Source organism: Myotis daubentonii, chromosome 3 (assembly GCF_963259705.1).
Source record: "Myotis daubentonii chromosome 3, mMyoDau2.1, whole genome shotgun sequence".
NCBI lineage: Eukaryota > Metazoa > Chordata > Mammalia > Chiroptera > Vespertilionidae > Myotis > Myotis daubentonii.
In genome coordinates this window covers 202264750-202277359 of record NC_081842.1, presented here as the reverse complement: position 1 = coordinate 202277359, position 12610 = coordinate 202264750, and the positions used below count along the sequence as shown (strand labels likewise).

The following is a 12610-nucleotide window of genomic DNA, read 5'->3' as shown; positions in this document are numbered from 1 at the left end:
ACATCCTGCATATCAGATACTTACATGACGATTCATAACAGTAGCAAAATTACAGTTATGAGGTAGCAACGAAAATAATTTTATGGTTGGGTCACAACATGAGGAACTGTATTAAAGGGTTGCGGCATTAGGAAGGTTGAGAACCACATTCTAAGGTATTGCATGTTTCATTACTTCATTACTTTTTATGGTTGAATAATATTCCACTGTTCTGTGTGTATATACCACAGTTCATTTATTCATTCATCAGTTGATGTACATTTGGGTTGTTTCCATCTTTTGGCTTTTGGCTATTGTGATAATAGTACTGCTATGAACCTGAAGCTACATGTATTTGTTTGAGTACCAATTATCTATTGGGGGTAGGGGGTGGGAGGTGTATATACCAAATACCTAAAGTGAAATTGCTGAGTCATATGGAAATTCTATATTTAACTTTTGAACAACTGCCAAGTTGTTTTCCACAGCAGCTGAAACATTTTATATTCCCACCAGCAATGTTGAAATTTTACATCCTAGTGCCTAGATCAGTGATGGCAAACCTATGACATGCATGTCAGAGGTGACACGCAAACTCATTTTTTTGGTGGATTTTTCTTTGTTAAATGGCATTTAAATATATAAAATAAATATCAAAAATATAAGTCTTTGTTTTACTGTGGTTGCAAATATCAAAAAATTTCTATATGTGACACGGCACCAGAGTTAAGTTAGGGTTTTTCAAAATGCTGACACGCCGAGCTCAAAAGGTTCGCCATCACTGGCCCAGATGGATCTTTCACACAAACTCTGTAAGACCCTCCACTGGATGCCCAGCCTAGGAGATAGTCAAGAAATAGCAATATGAGAAGTAGAAACAGAGTTTCTGAAAGTGAAATGGTATTTAAAGATCATCTAGAAACACACCAAATTATTGTCACCAGGTAGAAATTACAAATGATTATTATTTCTACCTTGCTTTTGTCTTTTTCCAAAATTTCTGAAATGAACATTTGAAAATGTGCCCCAACATCCATTCTCCCAAGTCATACAGGACTGGCATTTTTCCAACCAAAAGATGATTAATAGCTCTGGCTGGTTTAGCTCAATGGCTAGAGCACCGGCCTGTGGACTGAAAGCTCCTAGGTTCGATTCTGGTCAAGGGCACATGCCTGGGTTGCGGGCTTGATCCCCGGTAGGGGGCATGCAAGAGGCAGCCACTCAATGATTCTCTCTCATCATTGATGTTTCCATCTCTCTCTCCCGCTCCCTTCCTCCCTGAAATCAATAAAAAAATGTAAAAAAAAATGTTTTTAAGATGATTAATAAAAACAGTTCTACCATTTCATAGAAAACAAAAAAGTGTTATAATCATGAGTAACACAGATAATCTGGCCTAACTCTCTCATCCACAGGACAAAAAAAACTGAGAACAGAGAGAAAATATGACATAGGCAGGCAAAGACTATAAACTACTATTTTCTTGTTCATATTTGTTCGTGGCTGAAGGAATGTCAAGGCAAAGCCTTCCCTAGACTCCTACTTATGCTCTTCTCTTCATTGCACCACACCATTTGATAACATATTAATTCATTTTACAAATATTAATTTAATGCCTATTTGATCACGACTCTGATAACTCCAGAAAGTGAAAAGTGCAAAGAGAAAGAAAGAACAAAACAGGGAGCTATGATAGAATGACTAAGGAGATCAGGGATGATTTCTTTGAGGTGACATTTAAGCTGAGACTTTAGGGTGAAATGTCAATGCAACAAAAGAACATTGATACTTCTTAAGAGACCATATACATGGCCCTAACTGGTTTGGCTCAGTGGATAGCGCGTTGACCTGCAGACTGAAGGGTCCCAGGTTCGATTCCGGTCAAGGGCATGTACCTTGGTTGTGGGCACATCCCCAGTAGGGGGTGTGCAGGAGGCAGCTGATGGACGTTTCTCTCTCATCCATGTTTCTAACTCTCTATCCCTCTCCCTTCCTCTCTGTAAGAAAAAAAAAAATCAATAAAATATATTTTTTGAAAAAAAGAGACTATATACATGTACATATACAACATTTTTACCCACAACCCAACTAAGTCCGGCTATCTTGGACATAGATATCCTCACTCCAATCCCTATAACATCTTACCAATCTTTTTTTATCTAACTATTCTTATAGCATCTTGCTATTGTTGTTAATCTCACCAGAAGATATTTTTTTCCATTGATTTGAGTGAGAGTAGAAGGGAGGGAGGAAGGGAGGGGGGAGAGAGAGAGAGAAACATCCCAAAGGCTGAGGGTGCAACCTTGAATCCAGGTACCTGTTCCCTTGACTGGGGATCGAACACGTGACCCTTGCGTACATGGGCCCTACGCTCTAACCTCTGAACCACCGGCTAAGGCTCGTCTAGTATCTGATTGACCTTAGCGGTCCAGGAAAGGGAGGTTTCCTTTGGGTGTTTAACAATAATAAATTTGGGATTGGAATCGTGGGGTGGAGAGTGGACGCCTCGCTTCAATCTAATGGCTTCTGACCCTCCCTGGCCGGGGACTCTCCTCCAACGTCCTCCATTCTTGTTTTCCTATCCTTTGGCCCAGGAGACCTTGCTCGGGGTTGGCTGCAAATAGGCCCGCCTCCTGCTCAGGATTCGCCGCGAACCACACCCGCCCCGCCTTCTCCCTTCCATGATTCGCTGCTCCCGGGCTCGTCCCGCCTCTCCGGGGAAAGGATTGGTCGCCGGCCGTCGGCGCCGTTAGCACCCCGGGAGCCCGCACCGTCTGCGTCCGGAGCTGCGCGGCACTGACGACCATGGCGGTCCCGGCGACGGCGGCGCGGCTACGGCTCGGAGCGTGGGGAGTGCGGGCCATGCAAGCCCGAGGCTTCAGCTGCGAACGGGTAGGCCCGCGGGAGCGGCCGCTGCCCCCGCCCTGAGCGCGGACGCCGCCCCCCGCCCCCCACACCTTTCCCAATGTCATGTCTCTCTCCGCAGTCAGCGAATTTCAGCACCGACTCGGGCGCCATCAGGGAAGCCGGTGGGAGCTTCGCGAAAAGAGAGAAGGCTGAAGAGGAACGATACTTCCGGTGAGGCCCCGGGGCGGAGTCCAGCCTCGATCTCGCAGAGCCCGCCGGCCTTCTGACACTGCCGGTCGCCCTCCCCGCCCCTCTTCGGTGCCGGGTCGCCCCCTCCCCCGCAAAGCCCCCTGGTTCCGGAGCCCTGACACCCTTGCTCCTAGTGCCCTCCTGAGTAGCCCCAGGGCCCCCAGTCCAAGCCATTTCCACCTGCGCTTCTCCATTACTCTCAAGCCACGGCCCGATTCTTCCAGAATCGTTTGCCATCCCCACCCGTGGAGCTCTTCCCAGATCGTGCGAAGCGCCCCCGAGCCTTTGCATTGTCTGGATCCAACCTCCGAGTTTGCTCCCTGCGCCAACACCCAGGATCCTTCTGTGATGTTTTCTCCTCCACACGCCTTAGCTTTGCTGGCCCCTGAAGGATGGATCCCCTGACCCTTCAGACCCACCCCTCGACCTCCACAGGCCTAACTTGGCCAGAGCGAGGGGGTCATATAGGAGCTGAGTGCTCCAGATTTGAAATTCCCTTCCTCATTTCCTGGAGACTTTTGCCCGGCTCCGCCCAGCTGGATGACTTTCTCTCTTAAGAGTCTGGAGTGGGGCCCGCCGGTGTGGCTCAGTGGTTGGGCATCACCTATAAAGCAGGAGGTAACCGTTCTGGTCAGGGCACATGCCCAGGTGACGGGCTCTATCCCCAGTGGGGGGCGTGCAGGAGGCAGCTGATCAATGATTCTATCATTGACGTTTCCATATCTCTCCCTCTCTTTTCCTCTCTGAAATCAATTTTTTTTTTTTAAATTTTAAAAAAGAGTATGAAGTGGGGCCCTAGATGGTTTGGCTTAGTGGATAGAGCCTCTGCAGAGCGACTGGCATGCAGACCGGGTCCGGAAGGGCAGTGCCTTGGTTGCAGGTTCCTCCCCGCCAGGGTCCTGGTCCGGGCTCATGCAGGAGGCAACACATCCATGTTTCTCTTTCTCTTTCTCTTCCACTTGTCCTAAAAATCAATGGAAAAATATTCCTGGGTGATGATTAACAAACAAAAAAAAGAGTACGGAGTGGCCTGGGCCTCTACATTTTTACCAACCCTGAGTTATCTTTTACTGACTTCTCAGCACAGTAAGGAATAGCATAGAACTTATCTCTGCTTCTCCTTTGGCCATCTTTTCACTTCTGCCTTCTCTTCCTCACTCTTAAGAATTATCACCTTGGCCCTGGCCGCTGTGCCTCAGTTGGTTAAGCCTCACCCATGCTCGGAAGGGTTGCTGATTCCATTCCAGGTCAGGGCACATGCTGGAGTTGTGGGCTCTTACATGAATGTTTCTCTCTTCTCCCTTCCTCTTTCTCTGTAAAAATCAATAAACTATTCTTAAAGGGGAAAAAAAAAAAGAATTATCACCATGGCCCCTGCCATACCAGAAATCCAAAGTACAGCCCTTAAAGACCACCTAAGTGGGCTTCTAATATATTTTTTTATTTCAGACAGGAAGAGAGAGAGAGAGAAACATCTATGATGAGAGAGAATCATTTGATCGGCTGCCTCCTGCATGCCCCCTACTTGGGATCAAGCCGGAAACCCGGGCATGTGGCCTTAACCAGAATCAAACCTGGGACCCTTCAGTCTGCAGGCTGACACTCTATCTACTGAGCCAAACCAGCTAGTAGGGGGCTCTCTCCCTCTCTTTCTCTCTCTCTATCCTCACCCGAAGATGTTTTTATTGTTTTTTGTTTGTTTGTTTTTTAGAGAGAGAGAGAAACATCAAAGTGAGAAAAATATTGATTGGTTGCCTCCCATACACACTGCAACACAGGTTCGAGCCCACAACCTAGATATGTGCCCTGACCAGGAAGCAAACACGCAACCTTTCGATGTATAGGGCCACCCAACCAGGGCTATATTGTTTCTAAATTGGACTGCCAAGTGCTGCCCATGCAATAGGTCCCTTCTTTCCCCACTTCTTTTTGGCCTTTACAGTGGGCCATGCATTTCTCTAGGCCAAGAAAGCCCTAGGTAAATTAGGATAGGTTGCAAATATTTGTCCTTTAACTATACCCCTTTGTCTATTCCTCATTTCCCCAAAAAGGGATTCTGTTCTCTTGGTTATTCCTCTGATAATGTATTGGGACATACATCACACCTCTGTGGAGTTTTCTGTTCTAAAGAGGAATGTAAAAGGAGTAGCTCGTGAATGATGTAATTTCAGGCACTAGCACCAGAAAAAATGGAATCATTTTGGTCATTTCCTAAAGATGGGTACATGTTAAGGTGGAGTATTCTTTCACTAGTGGGGCTTGAGGAGGTAGAAGAGGATGACCAGCCAGACTCCCGTGGGATTGGGACTCCTTTGCCTTAGGTATTTGCAGGTTATGCTTAAAGATCTCCTTGGGGTGATGGATTAGGATTAAACCCAGAGCCATTGTTTACTTGTAGAGAGCGGACTAAAGAACAACTGGCAGCCCTGAAGAAACACCATGAAGAAGAGATCAATCATCACAAAAAGGAGATTGAGCGTCTGCAGAAAGAAATTGAGCGGCACAAGCAGAACATCAAGAAACTGAAAGATCATGGTGATGATTAAGTGCACACAGTTCCCCATAGAATGGCTACATACCGTCCACTTCTATGAAGACATAGTTCTGGTAACTAATATCTGTGCTGCCAGCAGATTATAATAAATTGTGATCAGTGAACTGTGTCTAATGCCTTCTACCGCCTGGAGAGGGGTGGGGACACTAAATGCTAAAATGTATCAGACAGGGTATCTGCACTTACAGACAAAGCACAGCAGGATAAGTGCTGTGTCACATGGGGAGAAGGGGGGGCGGCGGGTGTGACATAGGGAGAGGCCCCTTTCCCTGTCTGAGTCAGAGGTTCAGGGAAAGCTTGAAGGGTAAACCCCAACCCAAGGTCAAGAGCAGCCTGGAAAACAGATTAGTTGCTTAAAAGGTACAATCCAAGGAACCATCAGTCCATTTTTGCATTTATAAAATGGATTAGAGAACTCTTCATATGAACTAGTTATCCTTGTTCTAATTATTTTTGTGCAGGTGGAGAGAACTGGAATTAGAAATGATGTGTTGCCTACGGTTAGTAAATTAGAGTTGAAATTTGGCATCTAAGGTTTTTGATTTCTAATCCAAGTCTATTAATAGCAGAGAATCACAATTATATCCTAGGTTATATTTTGCTCCGCCGAGCTTGCTCTTGATTCAAAATAGATTTTAACAAACTAGTAGTATAACTCCTCTAAGCCCCCCAAAAAAGTTATTTTTGAGGTGATTGGCAAGACATTTTCAATTCAACAATTCATTAGATCATTTGCCCCAGAATTACTATGAACAATTTGTTGCAAGACCCTATTATTACTTGTACACAAAGACTTTAGGGCCATTGAATGATAAAACCTTGGACAAGTCAATGACCCTGATCTTGCAGACAAGACACTAGATGGCCGTTTTCAAAACACTTGCCCGTGATGCTGCTGATGGAAAGTTTATAAATAGTCCTGAGGTATAAGTACTGAAATTCAAGTGGCCAACAACAAAATGATCTCTAAGACAAAGTACAAGAAATGACCATGCTAAGGTCACATGCCTTTTTGAAAATTTTACAGCAGTACAAAATTTGAAAAGTTTACAAATGGCATAAGAAACAAGTAACATCTTTCATTTTGCTTTTTAAAAAAATCTTCACCCAAGGATATGTTTTTACTGATTTTAGAGAAAGGGGAAGGTTGCCTCCTGTGTGCACCCAACCAGGGATCGAATCCAAAACCTAGGCCTGTTCCCCCATCCCAGAAACGAACTGGCAGCCTTTGGCAGCCTTTCGGTGCTCCAACCAACTGAACCACACAATCAGGATCATTTTGCTCTTTTTTTTTTTTTTACTAAAATTAAAAAAGCATACAAAATCCCCTAAAAGACTAATGATAAGATTGGGTAAAGCAAGCAGAAGTAAAAACTTTAAAATGAAGATGAAGATGCCCTAACCGGTTTGGCTCAGTGGACAGAGCATCGGCCTGCGGACTCAAGGGTCCCAGGTTCGATTCCGGTCAAGGGCATGTACCTTGGTTGCGGGCACATCCCCAGTAGGGGGTGTACAGGAGGTAGCTGATCAATGTTTCTCATCGATGTTGCTGGCTCTCTATCCCTCTCCCTCCCTCTCTGTAAAAAATCAATAAAAATCTATTAAAAATAAATTAAATAAATAAATAAAAGCCAAACCGGTTTGGTTCTGTGGATAGAGCGTCGGCCTGCGGACTGAAAAGTTCCAGGTTCGATTGCGGTCAAGGGCATGTACCTTGGTTGCGGGCACATCCCCAGTAGGAGATGTGCAAGAGGCAGCTGGTCGATGTTTCTCTCTCATTGATGTTTCTAACTCTCTATCCCTCTCCCTTCCTCTCTGAAAAAAATCAATAAAATATATTTTAAATAAATAAATAAAATAAAATGAAGATGAATCATAACGTGAATTCTTAAAGAAGTAAAATAATTTTTGGAGCAGCCTAATTTAAAACTAGCAAATGTCACCCTGGCTGGTTTGGCTCAGTGGATAGAGCATCAGCCTGTGGACTGAAAGGTCCCAGGTTCGATTCCGGTCAAGGGTATGTACCTTGGTTGCAGGCACATCCACAGTAGGGGGTGTGTAGGAGGCAGCTGATCCGATATTTCTAACTCTATCCCTCTTCCTTCCTCTCTGTAAAAAAAATCAATAAAATACATTAAAAAAAAAAAAAAAGACTAGCAAATATCCATGGTCCAGCAGCATCTGGGAAACTTGTTAGAAATGGAAATTCTCATCAGAGACTTGCTGAGACTGAGGGTGGGACCCAGCAATCTTTTAACAAGCTCCCCCAGGTGATTCTGATTTGCACTAAAGTTTGAGGACCACTATACTACAAATACAATAGTTTCTGAAATTTGCTGGCCTTGGGCATAGAACACCTTTGTAAAGGCATTTTATTAAGTATAATCATGACACATATTTCTTTTTTTAATTGAATTTATTGGGGTGACATTGGTTAATACAATTATATAGGTTTCGGGTATACAATTCTGCAATACATTGTATATTGTATTGTGTATTTACCACCCCCAGTCAAATATCCTTTCATCACCATAATATAGGTTTTTTTTATTTCTTTATTAAGTTTTTACATATGTGTCCTTATCCCCACATTATCCCAACCCTCCCCCCCACTCATGCGCTCACCCCCCTGTTGTCTGTGTCCATTGGTTAGGCCTATATGCTTGCATATAAGTCCTTTGGTTGATCTCTCCCCCCATAATATAGTTTTTAATATGAAAGGTATTTGAGGATTTAAAAATTAAAGTATATTAAACATTATTCTTGTACAAAACTTGGATATTTTATTTTTTAATCTTTTTTTAATTGATTTTAGGGAGAAACATCAATTTTTTTTTGAAACATCAATATTTTGTTCCACTTATGATTTATTTGGTTGATTCTTGTATGTGTCCTGACGGGGGATCAAACCTGCAACCTTGGTATTATATCAGAACAATACTAACCGACTGAGTTACCCTGGCCCAGAGTAACATTAGCATTTTAGAACATAGCCTTCCATAGAATACAATTTGAAAAATACTATCCTGATTTATTGCATTAGTTTAAATTTTGTTTACAAGTAACAGAAACCAGTACTGGCTGGCTTAAGGAAGAGAAAAGGTAATTTATTAAAAGAACAGGGGCTATTGTTTAAGAATCTCAAGAAGACTTGAACAAACAAAACTTGGAAAAGGCAGGGGCCAGAGAACTCTGTGAGCAGATCTGTCTAAACAACTTCCTAACCACCTGTGTCAGAATCATTGGGACCAGCCCAGCTGGGTGTCTCAGTGGTGGAGAGTCGACCTATGAATGGTTAGTTAGATTTCTGGTCAGGGCACATGCCCAGGTTGTAGGCTCTATCCTCAGTGTGGGGCATGCAGGAGGCAGCCAATCAATGATTCTCTCTCATCATTGATGTTTCTCCCTCTCCCTCTCTAGAATGAATAAAAATATATATTTTTAAAAATCACGGGGCCATTTAAAAAAGTAAATATTTCAATGGAATTTCACACCATGAAGTTACTTAACAATTGCACAACAATTTATATTCATGAAGCACTTTACAAATACTTTACTCATTAAATCTCATTATATTTCTGGCAAATGTGTCCATACCATTAGTTTAATTTCATAACCAAAGTAACTGAAGCAGGGGACGGTGCAGTAACTTTTTCAAGGTCGCACAACCAGGCTTGTGCTGAGCCCAGACTTGACTTCAGAACTCCTAGTCCCACAATCTCGAGTTGCAGTTCCAGTGTCGTGGTTCAGCTGCCTATTCGCTCCCTCCTCAGGGAGACAGGTCAGGGAGCTTGCCTGGACATCTGGGGGCGGGTGGTAAAGGCAGAGGTTCCTGGCAGTAAATGTTGAAATGCCAGTACTTGGCATTGTGCTAGATTTTGGCTGTGCCGTGAATCCCATCAGCATGTCAATACTTGCCTATATAGTGCAAACACATTTGCAATAGAGCTGGGTTTAGCGTTTCACATCAGTAAATACAAAGTTGTAATCCTCAACCCAGGCTGTGCATTGAAATGCCCGGGGAGTTTTAAAATTAAACCAATGCCTCAGGACCAATTAAATCCAAATCTCTGAGGTGGGGGCCTGGGCATGAGTATTTTCACAAAGCTCCTTAGGTTTTTCCAATAGGTGGCTCGCGTTGAGAACCACTGGTGTAAAGGACCCTTCCAGATCTGCTGCATAAGGTATGGGCTGCGGGTTGTTCACTACATAAGGACGCCTAGTTGAGGGGCCAGGGAGGACTGAAATTCTGCTCAACAAGCAGTATTACTCTAGTTTAGAGTAATATTTGTTCTGAAAAAAAGAGTCACCTTTTGTCATCTGATTTCCATAAAAAAGACTCTGGGTCATTCCACTATTCTCAAATATGCATTGCTGCGTAACCTACTTATTCCATTTTCAAATCTTTTAAAATGTATAGATTAAAAATTAAGCCCTGGCCAGGTAGCTCAGTTGGTTAGAGCACTGTCCGGATATGCCAAGGTTTCTGGTTCAGGGCACATACAAGAATCAACCAATGCAGCCCTGACCAGTTTGGCTCAGTGGCTAGAGCATCAGCCTGTGGACTGAAGAGGCCCAGGTTCAATTCTGATCAAGGGCATGTACCTTGGTTGTGGGAACATCCCCAGTAGGGGGTGTGCAAGAGGCAGCTGATGGATGTTTCTCTCTCATGGATGTTTCTAACTCTCTATCCCTCTCCCTTCCTCTGTAAAAAAAAATCAATAAAATATATTTTTTTAAAAAAAGAGCCCTGACCGGTTTGGCTCAGTGAGTAGAGCATCGGCCTGCAGACTCAAGGGTCCCAGGTTCAATTCTGGTCAAGGGCATGTACTTTGGTTGCGGGCACATCCCCAGTGGGGAGTGTGCAGGAGGCAGCTGATCAATGCTTCTCTCTCATCGATGTTTCTAACTCTCTATCCCTCTCCCTTCCTCTCTGTGAAAAATCAATAAAATATATATTTTTTTAAAAAATTTTAAAAAAAGAATCAACCAATGCATTCAACAACAAATTGTTGTTTCTCTCTCTCTCTACCCATCTGTCTCTCAAAATCAATAAAATACACATAAGTAAAGTTTATATTTAACATCTACTGTATGCTGGGCACTTGATATACACTGGGAATACAACTACAAAACAAAGCTCCTGTCCTTACGGGACCCACAGCTGACTGGGAAAGACAAGTGACTAAACAACAACGTGGGAAATATTCTGATGGTGAGGAGTACAGAATGCTTGGGGAGGATACTGGGCAGGCACTACCCAGACCTGGGGCTTGAAGGGCCCTCACAGTGGGAAAGGTGTAACAGCAGCCAGGTAACAGGGAGGTGTGGCATTCAAGGCTGAGTGACAGCATTTGAAGAAGCATGGGTTTGGGGGAATTAACAGTTCAGCCTGTCCAGCTGGAACATGGAGGGGAACGATGGGGAAAGAGGAGGTAGTGTGGTTGAGATCCCACCAATCTTCCAAAGGAGGGGTTGACCACTTGAAAGCATAATCCTTCTGTCCCTCTTCTCAGTCCCTCCTCCCTCCTTTCTTCTTTCCAACCTCCTTCCTGCCCTCTTTTACCTCTTCTTTTTAGGTATAGTCCTTTATTAGAGCAGGAAACGCCTAAACCACTTGTACCCTACTTCAAGGAATCTTGCCCTAACTGCTTTGGCTCATTGGATAGAATGTCGGCCTGCGGACTGAAGGGTCCCAGGTTCAATTCCAGTCAAGGGCATGTACCTTGGTTGTGGGCACATCCCCAGTAGGGGGTGTGCAGGAGGCAGCTGATGGATGTTTCTAACTCTATATCCCTCTCCCTTCCTGTCTGTGAAAAATCAGTAAAATATGTTTGTTTTTTAAAGGAATCTTTAACTCCAAGCACTGGGAAGGAACAAAAAGCTTGGGAGCAGGCAAAGGAACAAAGAGCATGGGGACACATATGCCACTGCTTCGCTTGGTGCCACCTGGCACAAGCTCACAATTATCAGATTCCACAGATTCCTCCTGTTCACCACTCTTCTTTTTTTTCTTTTCTTTTTTTTTTTTTAAATATATGTTATTGATTTTTTACAGAGAGGAAGGGAGAGAGACAGAGAGTTAGAAACATCGATGAGAGAGAAACATCGATCAGCTGCCTCCTGCACATCTCCCACTGGGGAAGTGCCCGCAACCCAGGCACATGCCCTTGACCGGAATCGAACCCGGGACCCTTCAGTCCGCAGGCCGACGCTCTATCCACTGAGCCAAACCGGTTTTGGCTACCACTCTTCTTTAATTGGGTAAAATTCACGTAACAAAAAAACGAATCATTGCCTAACCAGTTTGGCTCAGTGGATAGAGCGTTGGCCTGTGGACTGAAGGGTCCCAGGTTCGATTCCGGTCAAGGGCATGTACCTTGGTTGCGGGCACATCCCCAGTGGGGGGTGTGCAGGAGGCAGCTGATGGATGTTTCTCTCTCATTGTTGTTTCTAACTCTCTATCCCTCTCCCTTCCTCTCTGTAAAAAAATCAATAAAATATATTTTTAAAAAAACAATGAATCATTAACCATTTAAAGTGTAAAAGTCAGTGGCATTTGGTATCTTCAACACGTGCCAACACCACCTCTAGCAGTTTGAGTGTATTATTATTACATCCCAAATTCCATACCCATTAAGCAGTCACTCTCTATTCCCCCAACCACCCAACTACTAGTCTGCTTTCTATCTCTATAAACTTGTCTGTTCTGAATATTTCATATAAATGAAATCAAATAATATGTGACCTTTTGTATCTAGCTTCTTTTACCGAGTGTGATGTTTTCAAGGTTTATCCACGTAGCGTGTTTTAATACTTCATTCCTTGTTTATGGCAGACTAGTATTCTATTGTATAGATTTACAACTTTTGGTTATCCATTCACTAGTTGATGGACATTTGGCTTGTTTCCACCTTTTGGCTATTGTGAATAATGCTGCTAAAAACATTCATGTACCAGTATTAGTTTGGACATCTGTTT

General features: G+C 43.7%; 1 protein-coding gene across 1 annotated transcript; it reads left to right on the top strand.

Annotated features, from left to right (window-relative positions):
- The first annotated feature begins 2710 nt into the window (after positions 1 to 2710).
- ATP5IF1 (ATP synthase inhibitory factor subunit 1) lies at positions 2711 to 5733 on the top strand. The gene is made up of 3 exons (XM_059690561.1): positions 2711 to 2871; positions 2966 to 3057; positions 5474 to 5733. Exons 1-3 carry the CDS (start codon positions 2785 to 2787, stop codon positions 5619 to 5621), a joined length of 327 nt encoding a protein of 108 aa, XP_059546544.1. The 5' UTR covers positions 2711 to 2784; the 3' UTR covers positions 5622 to 5733.
- The last annotated feature ends 6877 nt before the right edge of the window (positions 5734 to 12610 follow it).

What these genes read in the sequence shown, in the direction of transcription:
- ATP5IF1 (XM_059690561.1), top strand. Translation starts at nt 2,785, where the DNA reads ATGGCGGTCCCGGCGACGGCGGCGCGGCTACGGCTCGGAGCGTGGGGA. An exon ending in GAGGCTTCAGCTGCGAACGG is followed by an intron (nt 2,872 to 2,965) that starts GTAGGCCCGCGG and finishes CTCTCTCCGCAG; the next exon opens with TCAGCGAATTTCAGCACCGA. An exon ending in GAAGAGGAACGATACTTCCG is followed by an intron (nt 3,058 to 5,473) that starts GTGAGGCCCCGG and finishes GTTTACTTGTAG; the next exon opens with AGAGCGGACTAAAGAACAAC.